This window comes from Girardinichthys multiradiatus, chromosome 7 (genome assembly GCF_021462225.1).
Source record: "Girardinichthys multiradiatus isolate DD_20200921_A chromosome 7, DD_fGirMul_XY1, whole genome shotgun sequence".
Lineage (NCBI taxonomy): Eukaryota > Metazoa > Chordata > Actinopteri > Cyprinodontiformes > Goodeidae > Girardinichthys > Girardinichthys multiradiatus.
The window spans coordinates 47055271-47069226 of NC_061800.1; the positions used below are offsets into that span (position 1 = coordinate 47055271).

Genomic DNA, 13956 nt, shown 5'->3' on the forward strand with positions numbered 1-13956 from the left:
GATTTGTTTTGTTTTATTTAATTCAGATAATTAAAGAATAATTTCCTCCTTTTGGAAAGGGTGCTCAAGGAGATCGTGGCACTTCTGGTACATCGGGCCCAAAAGGTTCTCTAGGAGACCCTGGCCGTCCAGGGGAGCCTGGTCTACCAGGTGCAAGGGTAACACAGGAGCTGTCTTTTACCTTTAAACTTCAGTATCTTACCTGTTAATTAAATGCCACTGGTTCTTCCTGATAAATCAATACTTGTTTTTTGATCAATCTTCCATAGGGTCTTACTGGTACCCCAGGAGTCCAGGGGGCAGAAGGCAAGCCAGGGCCACTGGTACGTCAATTTATACATTGGCTTTACAGGTTTAAAGGTCCTGAGGGTTGGATGCAGCGTACAGTGCTCTTCCACTACTAAACTCATAGATAGATACATAGATATAGCAATGTCTCAATAGATATATTTATATACCCAACCTGTATTCCTATTTTACAGTTAAAATGTATAATTTTATTTCATGTTCCTTTCTCTTAATGTTCCTGCCCTACATTATTTCATAAATAACAGTTTTATTAAGATTTTATGATAATGTCACTTTTTCATAAACCCATGATGCATTGTGGCATTTATAGGTGTATTTGTTTGTTGTTGTATGCCCTTTCCTTCTGTATTTTGTGTCTCCTTCTAACTTGCCAATATTTATTCCTGCATTATATTTGGACTGAATGAGGCTGTTTTCATGGGGGCGCTGCACATCATGGCAACAGCAACCTCTCTTAACATCATTAGCTTTAGCATCCAGTTTGAACTGCAGTATGGATGTTAACCCAGAAGCAGTAAACCATGTAGTGTAACTTTATGCTCTGTACAAACAACCATTCTCTCAACAAAAAATGTCTTTGGGGATAATACAAAATTAGACAAACTGCAAGATTAAAATTCTAAACACATAATGATGCTGATTTTATTTTTTAATGTAGAATGGGTATCTGTTTTACATTTTTATGCATATCTGCTCTATTATGCAATTCAGTTCAGTATTTTTTTTATATAACCCCAATTCACAACAAAAGCCATCTCAATGCATTTACAACAACAAATAAAATCCAATTTATGTACAGAATCGTATAGAAAGATTCAAAGTCAATTAAAAATGTTCCAATTTAATCCTAGTTATAAAACAATATTTCAAAATGTTTTTCTGACAGAACTGGAAAAATTAGCAAAAGCGAGTCATTAATGCTGTTAGCTTTAGCGGTTATCATGCGTTGCAGGAAGCGCAGTTACCTAAAAGCCGACAGGTCTGGGGCATCGTTTTGTCAAATAATATTGTAAAATAGGATTAAAATGTGCAGGTAGAAAAAGAGAGAAAACAAAAGATGATCTTTTAAAAACACCACAATTTTTTGATTGTTAAAGCATTTTCTTCTAAATTTCTAATTACAATTCGGTTTTATTATGTAAGAATGATCCTGTTTTAATGGCAAAACAACACAACATGGCAATAGCGAACATGCTAACCATTAGCATTGTTAGCCATTGTTGGCCCTTCATTTTGCAGCACAGCAACAGTCAACCTTAAAACCTATTTTGTGTTGACTAAATTAGTTGTGGTTTGGTTCTTATTTAGGGTCCATCTGGTGAAGATGGTCGCCCAGGCCCAGCAGGATCAATTGGTAATAGAGGCCCCGCAGGAACCATGGGAGCCCCAGGGCCAAAGGGGTTTAATGTAGGGCAGGTTTTTTTTTATCTTTAAATATTTTAGTTTAAATCTAATTTTGTTTCTGACTTGAAATACGTTTTATGCTGAAAGGGTGATCCTGGAAAGACAGGTGAACAAGGATCAGCAGGAGTGCCCGGTCAAAGAGTAAGTTTTTCATTTTTATCCGCAGTTCTTTTACTAAAGTGATTCATTTCACTCTTTATTCAGATAATTTACCTTCTTCTATAATAAGCTTTTTTTTTCACTTCGCCATCAGGGACCTCCTGGAAAAGATGGAGAAGTTGGCCCTGCAGGCCCCCCCGGTCCACCAGTAAGTATATCTTTTATTTGGCATCACACACCTTGCTGCAGTATTTTTAGGCCTGAAACAAATGACTGAGTTGAATTTTGTCTCTTAAAGGGCCTCGCAGGAGACAGAGGAGAGCAGGGGCCACCAGGTGTGAACGGATTCCCGGTATGTTGGGGTTTCTTTTCCTTAATACGAGTTAAACACAAAAGTTTCAAAGCACTTCGTTGTAGAGACACAAGGTTTACAAATAGACAAACAAGATCTAAATCATTCACTGCAGAAGGTATTCATATGCTGTCTATGGGTTAAAACTAGCTGAGAAAAAACAGTAATGCTGTATAGATGCAGATAGACAGAAGGTTGATTAATTGTGGTTTCACCATCTTGTTGTTTCTTTATAGGGTTTGCCAGGAAACCAAGGCCCCCCTGGAGAGTCTGGTAAACCAGGTGACCAAGTAAGTCCAAGAAAAATATTGTTTTTAACCACATAAAAAATCTTTGAAACGTACATCAATAACACACATCCGTGTTTCTTTTAGGGCATTCCTGGAGAAATTGGTCCAGTTGGTCAAATTGGACCGAGGGTCTGTGAATTTCTACTCATTAGTTTGCAATAAATCTAATTAACCTAAATATATTTGTAGCACTGATTATTTCAATGTTGAAATAATGGGATCTAACCTACAGGGGGAACGAGGAATCCCTGGAGAGAGAGGAGAACTGGGTGCATCTGGTCTGCAGGGACCTAAAGGAATTCCTGGTGCACCGGGCACAGATGGGCCAAAGGTAAAAATATTGCACTGGCATCAGTTCTTGTTCAAGTTCACCATTTACAGGAAGTGGTTCAGTTTACACAGATTAAAATGGATTAAAATATAAATATAATGAATTAATCTGTGTCTATTAAGTCTATGTTTTAATATCTAAGAACTATGAGTTGGATGCTCAACTTACAAAATAAAATCCAATTTTATATTTTATCCAAGATGAAATGTTCTCCTCACATAGTTACCTGTATTTAGGTGGTGCATACGTGTCAGAGTGGAGTGTTTTGATTAACACAATCTCTAAAACTGCTGAGTTCCTTTCTGTTGGCTCCACACTGAGATCTGGACTCACTTCTATAAGGTTCATGTGGAACTAGGTGTGCAAGCAAAGCTATGCATACAGCTTTATTACATAGGTGTTGAGTTTATGTTGAAAATTTCAGCTAAAGCCAGGATAAGAAAATGTTTGGTAGATGCCTCAGTTATGTTTTAGACGGTTAGCAAATGTCTATTAGTAGAAAACACAGAGGAATATTTAAATAGCAGGGACTGAGTTTGTTGTACTTTTGTTGCAAGCCTTGTAATTTATCTTAGTGTGTCATTTACCATCATTTCTCTGCGAATTGTAAAGTATTACTTTCACATATTTAAATTTTCTTCAGTCCCTTATGATATCCTGGAGGCATATAGCGCCATCTCAGCTTCAAAAACAATACTTTTATCTTTTTGACTGAACTTGCTGCACAAGGATTTTGACAATACCATTCTATTAGTCATACATCTACAATCAAGTCTATAATCATGCTGGAAAATTTTAATTTTTATTGTAAATATGAGTTCAGCTCTACCTGATGATTTCCAAGAGGTATCTTCGTCAGTACAGTTAAAATATAGGAAAATGAAATAAATGCTGTCTAAAATATTGAAGTATAAAAGATAAGCTACGCGTGGATCAGATATTTGAGTCCTGTCTAAATGAGGGCTTTACAAAGCCTTGCCACTGAAACATGGTTCAGTTTGTACATGAGTGTATGACCCCATAACTTGAAACAAATGATGGGCTCTCAGCTGTACATAAGGTCAAGTGTACATGCGGTCAGTGCTGCGGTTCATGGTGTGGTTCTGTTGGTGTCTTCAAGCCCTGATCTTCAGCGCACAGTGGAGCAGTTCAAAGCCATGATGAGAAGTAGCTCCTTTCAGTCAGAAAAAGGTGGCCTGCTCCCTCAGGGTCTTGGATTAGTCTCAAGCAAGAGTTTAAGTACCTTGTTTCTTGTTTATGAGTGAAGGATGGACCAAGCGAGAGATCTGTAGATCTGGGACTCGTCTGCAGGAATGAAGCTGTTTTTCCAATCTGTGGTGTTAAAGAAACAGCAGAGCCAATAAGACAAACTGTCGATTTACTGGTGTTTCTGGTTTCAACAATCACCTACTGTATGGTGCTGGGAAATGGATCATGACCAAAAGAGCGAGGTCCCAGATACAAGCAGCTCAAACGAACTTCCTCTGTAGGGCGGCTGAACCCAACATTAAGGAGGACACACATTGGGAATGCAATACATCACATTCAATTCGGTTTATTTATATAGCGCCAATTCACAACACATGTCATCTGAGGGCACTTCACAAAGTCAATTCAATCGAATCATACAGATTCCAAGTCAGGTTCATACATTCTAATTAATCCTAACCATCAACCAGTCAGATTCAGTTATTTATTCAAATTGGATAAAAAGTTTTTCTACCTAACGAAACCCAGCAGATTGCATCCAGTCAGTGACTTGCAGCATTCCCTCCTCCTGGATGAGCATGTAGAGACAGTGGACAGTCACTGGTGTTGACTTTGCAGCAATCCCTCATACTGAGCATGCATGTAGCGACAGTGGAGAGGAAAAACTCTCTTTTAACAGGAAGAAACCTCCAGCAGAACCAGAACCAGGCTCAGTGTGAGCGGCCATCTGCCACGACCGACTGGGGGTTTGAGAGAACAGAGCAGAGACACAAAGAGAACAAAGAAGCACTGATCCAGGAGTCCTTTCTATGGGAAGGAAAAGTAAAACATTAATGATGCTTCACCAAGGAGAGAAAGACAGCTAAGCAGATGAAATCTGAGCCTGTTTGGAGCTATGTCTACGAGAGACAGGGTTAAACACTGAAAGACAGGACTAAGTGGATCATCTGTAGAAGGTGAGCATTAAGTTGTTGGCAGCAGCAGCTCAGCCGATGTCTCCTTCAGGAAGGTGCTGCAGCTAAACACAGAGCCGGGCCAGGTGTAGCTTTTAGAAAGAGAAAAAAACAGAGAGAAAACATAAAGTTAAAGCTGAAATAACAGCAAAATGACACCTTTAACACATACTAAACATTTTGTGCTGAAGTGTGCAGAGACTGGACAGACTGGACTCCAGCCTTGGATAGTTCTTTCAGAAGAATCAACGTTTCTGAAAAGAACTGGTTTGAAAACGGTGCTGCACCCATGCTTGTTGGCATGTTTTAAGGCAGTATTCTTTACGCTCATCTGATGCTGCTGATATGCTTTGTCCTTTAGAGATAGGGTGAGAAGCTCAGTCATCAGGGACTAGAGCCGCTGCTCCTCTGCATCAAAAGGATTGAGGTGGTTCGAACATCTGATCTCTCAGTGTTGTCCCCCAAAATAAAATAAAACATCTTTTTGTCCATTTGGAGCTCTTTGCTCCAATTTCTCAGTTAAAAATAGTGTTTAGGTTGAGTTCACTAACCCTAATACAGCAGTAGTTTGAAAATGCTCACCATTTAATCATGATCTATGTGACTGTAGGGGAGCCCTGGTCCCACTGGTACTGTGGGAGATGTGGGTCCTCCTGGTCTTCAGGGAATGCCAGGAGAACGAGGAATCTCTGGTCCTCCTGGGCCCAAGGGTGACAGGGTAAGTTTCTCAGCATCTTTGCAAGGATTCTTAACTGAGTTTTTATCATCGCTGGAAGAGAATGAAGAAGGTCAAATAAACCTGTTCAGTTCAGATCTTTGCAAACTGTTTGTTTTTGCTGGTTCTGTTCAGGGAGCAATTGGTGAGAAAGGATCAGAAGGTACACCTGGAAACGATGGTGCAAGAGTAAGTTCATCTTCAGCACGCTGCAAGTAGGATTTTCTTTGTGCCTGAGCCTTGAACAGACGTTTAATTCACCCAAATAAACTGTGATGATGGGATCGTGTAGCTTACAGCTTGTCCCGGCTCGTCTCTGCTGACGGGACGGGACATGTTGCGGTTAACCAAAGGCACCAGTGATGAGCAGACTTTCCTTATTCCCCTCCACAGGGAGCCCCCGGCGCCCTTGGCCCTGTAGGACCTGCAGGACCCAGCGGAGAAAAGGTGACATTGAATTGTTGGTCAAAAAATCTCATTCTTTTTGTAGAAAAATTAGGGTACTGAATACAGCATTTAATGTCTGCACTGTCAGTGAACACGTAACATCTTTACAGGGGGAACCTGGACCCAAAGGGCCAGCCGGACCTCCAGGTTCCAGAGGAACACCGGTTTGTAGATTTAAATAGTCTTCTTCATCTTGCACAATAAGCCAACCCAAGACTACTAATCATTTCAGAGATTTTTGTTATAATGTGTTTTTTCAGGGGTCAAGAGGTGACCCTGGTCCCATCGGTGCTGTTGGGTTTACTGGACCCCAGGTAAATAACTGGAATGTTCCTTGCTTGTTGTGTAACTCCAGATCGTCCGAAGGTACGGCCATGATTGTTGACCTTAATAACTCTGTGCTTTGCAGGGTCCTGATGGTCAACCTGGAGTCAAGGGAGAGCCGGGGGAGCCCGGCCAAAAAGGAGATGCTGGTTCTCCAGGACCTCAGGGTTTGGCTGGAGCTCATGGACCTCCGGTGGGTCTCAACACAGTTTTACATAGTGCTGATGACCTGAATGGTTTTGATGCAGGTGTTATTAGTGTCTGTTTGTTCTGATAAAAGTTTTGTTGTACATATATGTTTTTATTATTATTGTCTGATGTCTGATATATAACAGCACATTTTCTTTCCTGCTCATGTGTTGCTAAGAAGTTCTTTAAAATGCCGGTTTTTGCTTTTAGGGTCCAATTGGTGTTTCTGGGCTGAAAGGAGGACGAGGAACACAAGGTGCACCGGTAAGATAACAATGATTTATAGAAGGGCTCATTCAAACAGATTTATTCCAAGGAGACCTACACATCTGATGCACCCACTTAAATAAAGACTCTATATGTGCTGGTTTTTCTCTTTGCAGGGCCCCACTGGTTTCCCTGGATCTGCAGGAAAAGTCGGACCACCGGGACCACCTGTAGGTACCAGAATGTAAAGCAGGATTTGTATTTGTTGAAATGGTTTAATGGTAATATTTGGTAACTAGGTTTAAAAAGTGCCTGAATAGAATTAGCTGCAACATCCTGGTTGGATAAATATGCACACCCTTAAACCCAAACATTTGTTGTCTTCACACTTGCCAACATTTAAGAGAATCTAGTTAACAGGACATACAGTTCAGCTGTTCATCCTTCATATAAAGCCACGGGTTGCAGAAAGATGGCAAAGGATCCAAAAGACAAAGGCATCAGTCAGGGGAAGTGGAGCAAAACATCTATAGCATTACATACAGTATATGTAAATATAGGGTTAGGGTTATCTTCTTCCAGAAAACATCCAGAGATTGGGTCAGGATAAAATCTGATGCACCCAAACCTGAAGCCTTGGGGCACATTTCTAAAGCTCCGCATCACCGAGCCAAGCCAGCGTCTAGAACTGAAGATCCACACCGAGTCAGGATGTGGGATGCTAATAGACGAATGAATGAATCAAATCAAAAAGTTCTTGCATAAAGTTTTACTTTAAAGGTGATTTAAGCCCTTAACAAATATTTTGTGAACAAGTTTTAAAATGATCTATTTTTAGTTTATATTTCTGATGAAAGAACCGACTAAAACCCATTGTTAGTTTGATCAACCTTATCTGGCAGCTTTAGTTCACACATTAGTTATTAAATGTGATCATCTCACAGTTTCATCCAATTCTCAGACTACGATGTGTCTTTTCAGGGCCCCGTTGGAGAAGCAGGACCGCAGGGATCTCCGGGGAAAGAAGGTCCACCTGGCCTTCGTGGTGATCATGGATCTCCTGGAAGACAAGGAGAACGTGGACCTGCTGGACCCCCAGGAAGCCCAGGAGATAAAGGAGACGCTGGAGAGGACGGCCCCACGGTAACTGAAGGATGTTTTCTTTTAATTTGATTTCAGAAACTATTTGCATTGACATTATTTAGACATCTGCACAAAAAACTATGAAATTCAAGTTTTCTGTGTACTTTATCGGTGGCCTCAGGGCCCTGATGGTCCTCCAGGTCCAGCTGGAACCACAGGACAGAGAGGCATTGTGGGTCTCCCCGGTCAGAGAGGAGAACGTGGGATGCCAGGTCTTCCAGGACCAGCGGTTTGTATTCCTGAACTTCTGTTTTATCTGCGGAATATCGATGTAGACCCTTACTGACCCAGCTCAGAGTAGTCCTGAGGCATGGGTCACCAAATGTTCTGGGTCTGAAACCAAATTCTCTTCTCTCTGGATCCACTGGTCATATGTCGTTTTTATGACAGAAGTTATCAGCAGGACTTTGCTCACTGGACACTTTGTTATCTGTGATTTTCCTCATTATAGGGTCCCCCAGGAAAGCAGGGCTCTGCAGGAGCCCCAGGAGATAAAGGCCCCCCAGGTCCTGTTGGTGTTCCTGGTGCTAATGGACCCCGTGGTGATCCTGGTCCTGATGTAAGCAGATCCTTTAAACTGATTTCCGGGTACCTCCCCAAATATCTGGTGAATTAAAAACGTTTCTTTTCCTCAGGGTCCAGCAGGATCTGATGGACCACCAGGAAAATACGGTGTTCTGGGTCAAAGGGTAGGATGCAAAGAAAGATTCTGGTTCTGATTTTTACGTTGGAAAAGACTGACAATCGATACATTTCAGGGAGACAGAGGAGATTCTGGTCCAGAGGGTTTGATTGGTCCACAAGGACTACCTGGAACACCAGGTCCTGTCGGTGCACCAGGTTCTCCAGGAAAGAGAGGAGAGCCCGTAAGTTGATTTATTAACATGAAAATCTTGTCCAGTTGGAAACCTTTAATATTCAGCTCCAAAATCAAGAAGGCTGGTTGCTACCCACATGTCTGTCTAATGACTATAGGGCTCAAGAGGACCTCAAGGACCACCTGGAACAGCTGGAAAACGCGGATTAGTGGTGAGTCTCAAAGTGTGAAAAAACCTTCACATATATTGAGATGAAGTACGATCTGAATTAACATTTCCATATTTTCAGATTAAAATTTTTACCGATATTTGAACCACAATTAAAGTCTTTTTTCTCTAAATTCAGGGACCACAAGGACCAAGAGGAGATAAGGGTGACCTGGGAGATCATGGAGAGAGAGGACAGAAAGGACACAGAGGCTACACCGGTCTGCAGGGTCTTCCTGGACCTCCGGTACGTTAAAGTGAAGCTCAGAAGTTAAATCCTGCCGACTTCCTCACATTGTTGCTCCAGTTGTCCCAGAACTGAAGTTATGATGAGGATCTCAAATACAGACAGATGTTTTCTTGCTCCAGCTCCAACTCTGCTCTTCACAGGGGAAACCCGCTACATTTAACAAAACATACCTGTTCCTAACATGTAAACTGATCAGGCATAACATTATGACCAGTGACGGTGAGTGAAGTGAATAACAGATTGTCTCTTCATGTCACCTGTTAGAGGATGGGATATCAGGCAACAAGGGAACATTTTGTCCTCAGAGTTGATGTGTTGGAAGCAGAGCATTTCCTAAACTGCACCTCCTGTGGGGTGTTTCTACTCTATAGGGTCACTATCGACACAAGTGGTCCAAGGGAGGAACACTGTCGCTCAGCCTGCTGAAGTTAATGCTGGTTCTGATAGAAAAGCATCAGAATACACAGAGAGAAGTTGTGTAGAAGTTACTTTGACACGGACCACCTACCTAAGCATAGGTGCAGACCAGACGGTTCGTCATGGAAACAGTATATCCTGGTGGCCGTGGCTTTTTTATCAGGACATTGGTCCCCACCACAAACCAAAAATGATTCAGGAAGAGTTTGAGGAGCACAATCACCAGTATGAAGTGAAGTGTTTACTTGGTCTAATCAAGCATTTTTAGGTTCTGGAAAAAAAAAAAAAAAAATGTCTTCCAGGACTTAAAAGGTCCGTTGCTAACATCTTGGCCAGACACCACAGCTTACCTTCAAGGGTCTACTGGAGTCCATGACAACACACTATTAGGTCATAATGTTTTGCCTGATTGGTGTATGTTCTTGAAGGAATAGAATAAGTGGAGAATTCACAAAGAGAACTGTCCTCCACTCAGTAATAAATTACAAGAGGTGAAGGTGCAGATGTTCCAACCAACACCAGGTTAATGAAGGTGCAAATATTTATCCTTTATGAATCTTGAAAACGAATCAACACCCAAAAGGGCCATTTCTGTAAGATGTTGGATTATTTTCTGAGAGATTTCAGAGTTTGAGTTCAGAATTTACAGTTGAATCAATGAGAAGCCACCCAGATCCCCCAAATGACCTTGGATGCATCTAAATACCTGGACAAAAGGAGCAGGTTTGTGAGACTTCCTGCATGAGAATCCTTCCTCATGTCTTCCATTATTTTTTTAGGGCACAACTGGTGACCAAGGAGCTCCTGGAATAGTTGGACCGGGCGGAACGAGGGTAAACGCTGCGCTTACATCCGTTTTACAACACTTTTATTTTCATGCAAGATAAAAACAGTGGAATTCAGTTTCTAATATTGAAGCTAGTTGGTAACAAATCTTTACTTGAATATGACTCAGGGTCCCCCTGGGCCAATCGGGCCTCATGGAAAAGAGGGATATATGGGCCAGCCAGGGCCAATGGGACCTCCGGGAACCCGTGGACTCAGTGGAGAAATCGGACCTCAGGTAAATTGTTATTAACACTGATGTTTGCAATAAAAAAAATAACATAAACGCATAACGCTGTGTATAAAATCAACAGGGCCCCCCAGGAGAACCCGGACCCGCTGGTCCTCCTGGACCTCCAGGACCTCCTGTGTCAGCTATGGACGATCTGTTTGGCGGCCCCCAGGACTACGACTCCGGGCCCCCTCCTCCTCCCGAGTTCAGCGAGGATGAAGCCCTGCCCAACAGCAACTCTTCGACCATCATCATGCCCGTGGACCCCGGCGTTCAAGCCACCCTGAAGGCCCTCAGCAGCCAGATAGACAACATGAAGAGCCCGGACGGCAGTAGGAAGCACCCTGCCAGGACCTGTGATGACCTGAAGAGGTGCTACCCCATGAAGAAGAGCGGTATGTTTCGAAGGAGACAAAACTAGTTGGTTTCTTACAAAAAACAAGATGGAAGGTAAATCTATGGGTGTGATGTAGCTTTTCTCAAGGCTCCTTTCTAAAGATGGTCACTTTTACTACAGGTGAGTACTGGGTGGATCCAAACCAAGGCAGTTCAGAAGACGCCATCAAGGTTCACTGCAACATGGACACAGGAGAAACCTGCATCTCTGCCAACCCAGCCAGCGTACCTCGTAAAGTGTGGTGGACCTCCTCCAGGAACAAACCCGTGTGGTTCGGAGCTGATATCAACGGCGGGACACACGTGAGCCATAATGAGAGGAATAATTAGCTGAGAATATGACATTACAACTTCATCAGCGCAGCGTTAACTTCTTGTACGTGTTTCCAGTTCACTTACGGCAACATGGATCAGCCTGCGAACTCCGTCACGGTGCAGATGACCTTCATCCGCCTGCTCTCCAAGGAGGCATCTCAGACTATCACCTACCACTGCAAGAACTCCGTGGGCTACGACGACGCCAAGACGGGCAACCTGAAGAAAGCCGTGATCCTAAAAGGCTCCAACGACCTGGAGCTCAAAGCCGAGGGGAACAACCGCTTCAGATACACGGTGCTGGAGGACTCCTGCTCGGTACGTTTCATTGCTTCAGCCTGATAAACCTCCTGGTTAACTTCAACAGAACGTTGACTGTTTTTAGTGCTTCGGTTTTAGTGATTTGTTTGTCATTTTAGATCCAGTTTAAAAAACAAGGGTCCAGTTCAGCTTGGATTTAAAGTTGTCTCAAGACCAAATACATTGTAAAATTACTCTTTGTTTATTTTTTAATTAGTATGCATTCAGTCAGTGAGTCAAAAATCAAATTACTAGTGGGTAAAATGTGAGAATTAAAGTCCAACTACTACATTTTTTAGAACTTCAGCCCTTTAGAAAATAAAGGAATAAAAAGTGTCTGGAAAATCCAACATTCTTCAATAATCAGTTTATTTTTCTATCAAGATCTAAAGCAAATTCTTGACTTTTCCAGAGTTTTCTAGATGGCTCCATGCAGGCAGAGAAAACTCCGGCTCTTCCTCTGGCCCCTCATGAAACAGACTTTAAACCGTTTAAAACATGATGCTGTTTATGGTTCAAAATACAGACTTCTGTATGCGTTTCTGCTGAATTAATACAACTAGTAGGAAATAATAGTTCATCCTAGGATGTAGGAACTCTATTTAGAAGGAGAGAAAATATTTTTCAGATTATTTATGAAAGATTTTACAGTTCGACTATATTACAAAAACATAAAAAAGGACACGCTGAGCTCTTTCAGTTTCTATAGTTTTAAGTTTACATTAAAATTCAATGAATAAATTTAGCTATAAAATATTTGTTTCCTCTCTTCTACAGCAAGCATCTGGCAACTGGGCCAAGACAGTGTTTGAGTACAGGACACAGAAAACTGCGAGACTTCCCATTGTGGATATGGCCCCTGTGGACATTGGTGGCCCTAATCAGGAATTCGGCATCGATATCGGGCCGGTGTGCTTCTTGTAAAGATTCCTGAGACTGTGGAACGGACAGCTGACACGGTCAGAGTACTGAGGACTCTTCTGACCCTGTGGCAGGATATTTATTGTGCCTTTCATCCCAGTTCAAGACATCAAGATTTCTAATTTTGTATGAATGTTTGGTTTTAAAGAGAAATAATTGGTAAAAAAAAAAAAGCTAAATCATTCCTTTGTTGTCTTGTGTTTGTTTACTGAAAGCTTCATGCATCAAATTTCATTTCACAAATTGGATCCAAAGATACAAAAGCTTTAAAATCTTACTCATAACTGCTGTTTATAAGCCTTGAGATGTTAAATGTCCCACCCCTGTTGCTATTATTATAAATATTAATAAGAGTTTTTTTACAAACTTGCTGTTTTTATGTTTGCGTTGAACACATTGTGGTGCTATCGAGGAGAACACGGTCACGGAGGAGTTCACCGGAGCAGTGTCAGAAGTCTGCATCCAGCCGCTGGGATCGCCGCACCGACCAGGCGGGGGATCAGACGCGTTTCTTCATTGATTGCTCAGTGTTAGCTACCTCGTCACCATAGCTGAGCAAGCGATGACGCTGCATGTGAATCTTTCTTCCCAGGTGCTGTTTTTCTAGTGGTGTGATCTCTTCTTCTGGTCAGCGGTGCAGGGCCGGGTTTGGGGATGCAAATAAAGATCTTTTTTGTCCCCGATGGAGGGATGAGTGAGGTGCTGTGTGGTGACTTTTAATCCAAATAACTGGTACAGCAACAGGTAGCAGAAATATTACCATTTTATGCACGTCAGTTCCTCCTTCGTGGTATTCTGGACTTATAATAATACTCTAGAAATCCTTCTTATATTCAGTTTTTTAGAATAACTGGCTGTCTGCTTTGTACTTTTTGCTATGCAACAAATTAAACTGAATGCTTTTTAATCCCCCAAGTTTTTGTCAAATTAATAAAGCCACAGTTAGGTCCTGTTAGGATGATTTTTAATGTGACCTGTTTTTTTGTATTTTATTTTACTGTAGTTTTAAGAGGATCTTCTATCACCATGTGGTTTATTTCAGTCTACAGTATTTATTATGGACTAGCTGAGTGAAAATGGGAATGGGAGGACGAGGAGGGTTTTCACACAGGAAGTGGAGGAGTTTGGATGTTTCCAAATAAATATTAAAACTCTTCTCACCACCTGTTCTTGTTTGCTGGCTGCAGGATGGCTTCAGTGGTTCAGACTGTTGCATCACATCAAGAGGTTGCAGGTTCAAATCTCATCTAGGAGTCTACATTTACAGTGCCTTGCAAATTATTCATAGCACTTCATCTTTGTC

The 13956-nt window shown here is 41.8% G+C and overlaps 1 protein-coding gene across 1 annotated transcript in view; it reads left to right on the top strand.

The window, feature by feature from the left end:
* The window catches only part of col5a2a (collagen, type V, alpha 2a), a 60856-nt gene extending 47296 nt beyond the window's left edge, over nt 1–13560 (top strand). Inside the window, exons 25-54 of the mRNA XM_047370364.1 lie at nt 60–158; nt 270–323; nt 1618–1716; nt 1801–1854; nt 1967–2020; nt 2111–2164; nt 2401–2454; nt 2539–2583; nt 2687–2785; nt 5558–5665; nt 5798–5851; nt 6056–6109; nt 6220–6273; nt 6370–6423; nt 6519–6626; nt 6833–6886; nt 7006–7059; nt 7811–7972; nt 8094–8201; nt 8424–8531; nt 8608–8661; nt 8731–8838; nt 8948–9001; nt 9137–9244; nt 10444–10497; nt 10620–10727; nt 10804–11116; nt 11239–11420; nt 11508–11750; nt 12510–13560. Coding sequence (XP_047226320.1) covers nt 60–158; nt 270–323; nt 1618–1716; nt 1801–1854; nt 1967–2020; nt 2111–2164; nt 2401–2454; nt 2539–2583; nt 2687–2785; nt 5558–5665; nt 5798–5851; nt 6056–6109; nt 6220–6273; nt 6370–6423; nt 6519–6626; nt 6833–6886; nt 7006–7059; nt 7811–7972; nt 8094–8201; nt 8424–8531; nt 8608–8661; nt 8731–8838; nt 8948–9001; nt 9137–9244; nt 10444–10497; nt 10620–10727; nt 10804–11116; nt 11239–11420; nt 11508–11750; nt 12510–12656 — 2901 coding nt within the window. The 3' untranslated portion in view covers nt 12657–13560. The remainder of the gene's footprint in view (nt 1–59; nt 159–269; nt 324–1617; nt 1717–1800; nt 1855–1966; nt 2021–2110; nt 2165–2400; nt 2455–2538; nt 2584–2686; nt 2786–5557; nt 5666–5797; nt 5852–6055; nt 6110–6219; nt 6274–6369; nt 6424–6518; nt 6627–6832; nt 6887–7005; nt 7060–7810; nt 7973–8093; nt 8202–8423; nt 8532–8607; nt 8662–8730; nt 8839–8947; nt 9002–9136; nt 9245–10443; nt 10498–10619; nt 10728–10803; nt 11117–11238; nt 11421–11507; nt 11751–12509) is intronic.
* Nucleotides 13561–13956: the final 396 nt, after the last annotated feature.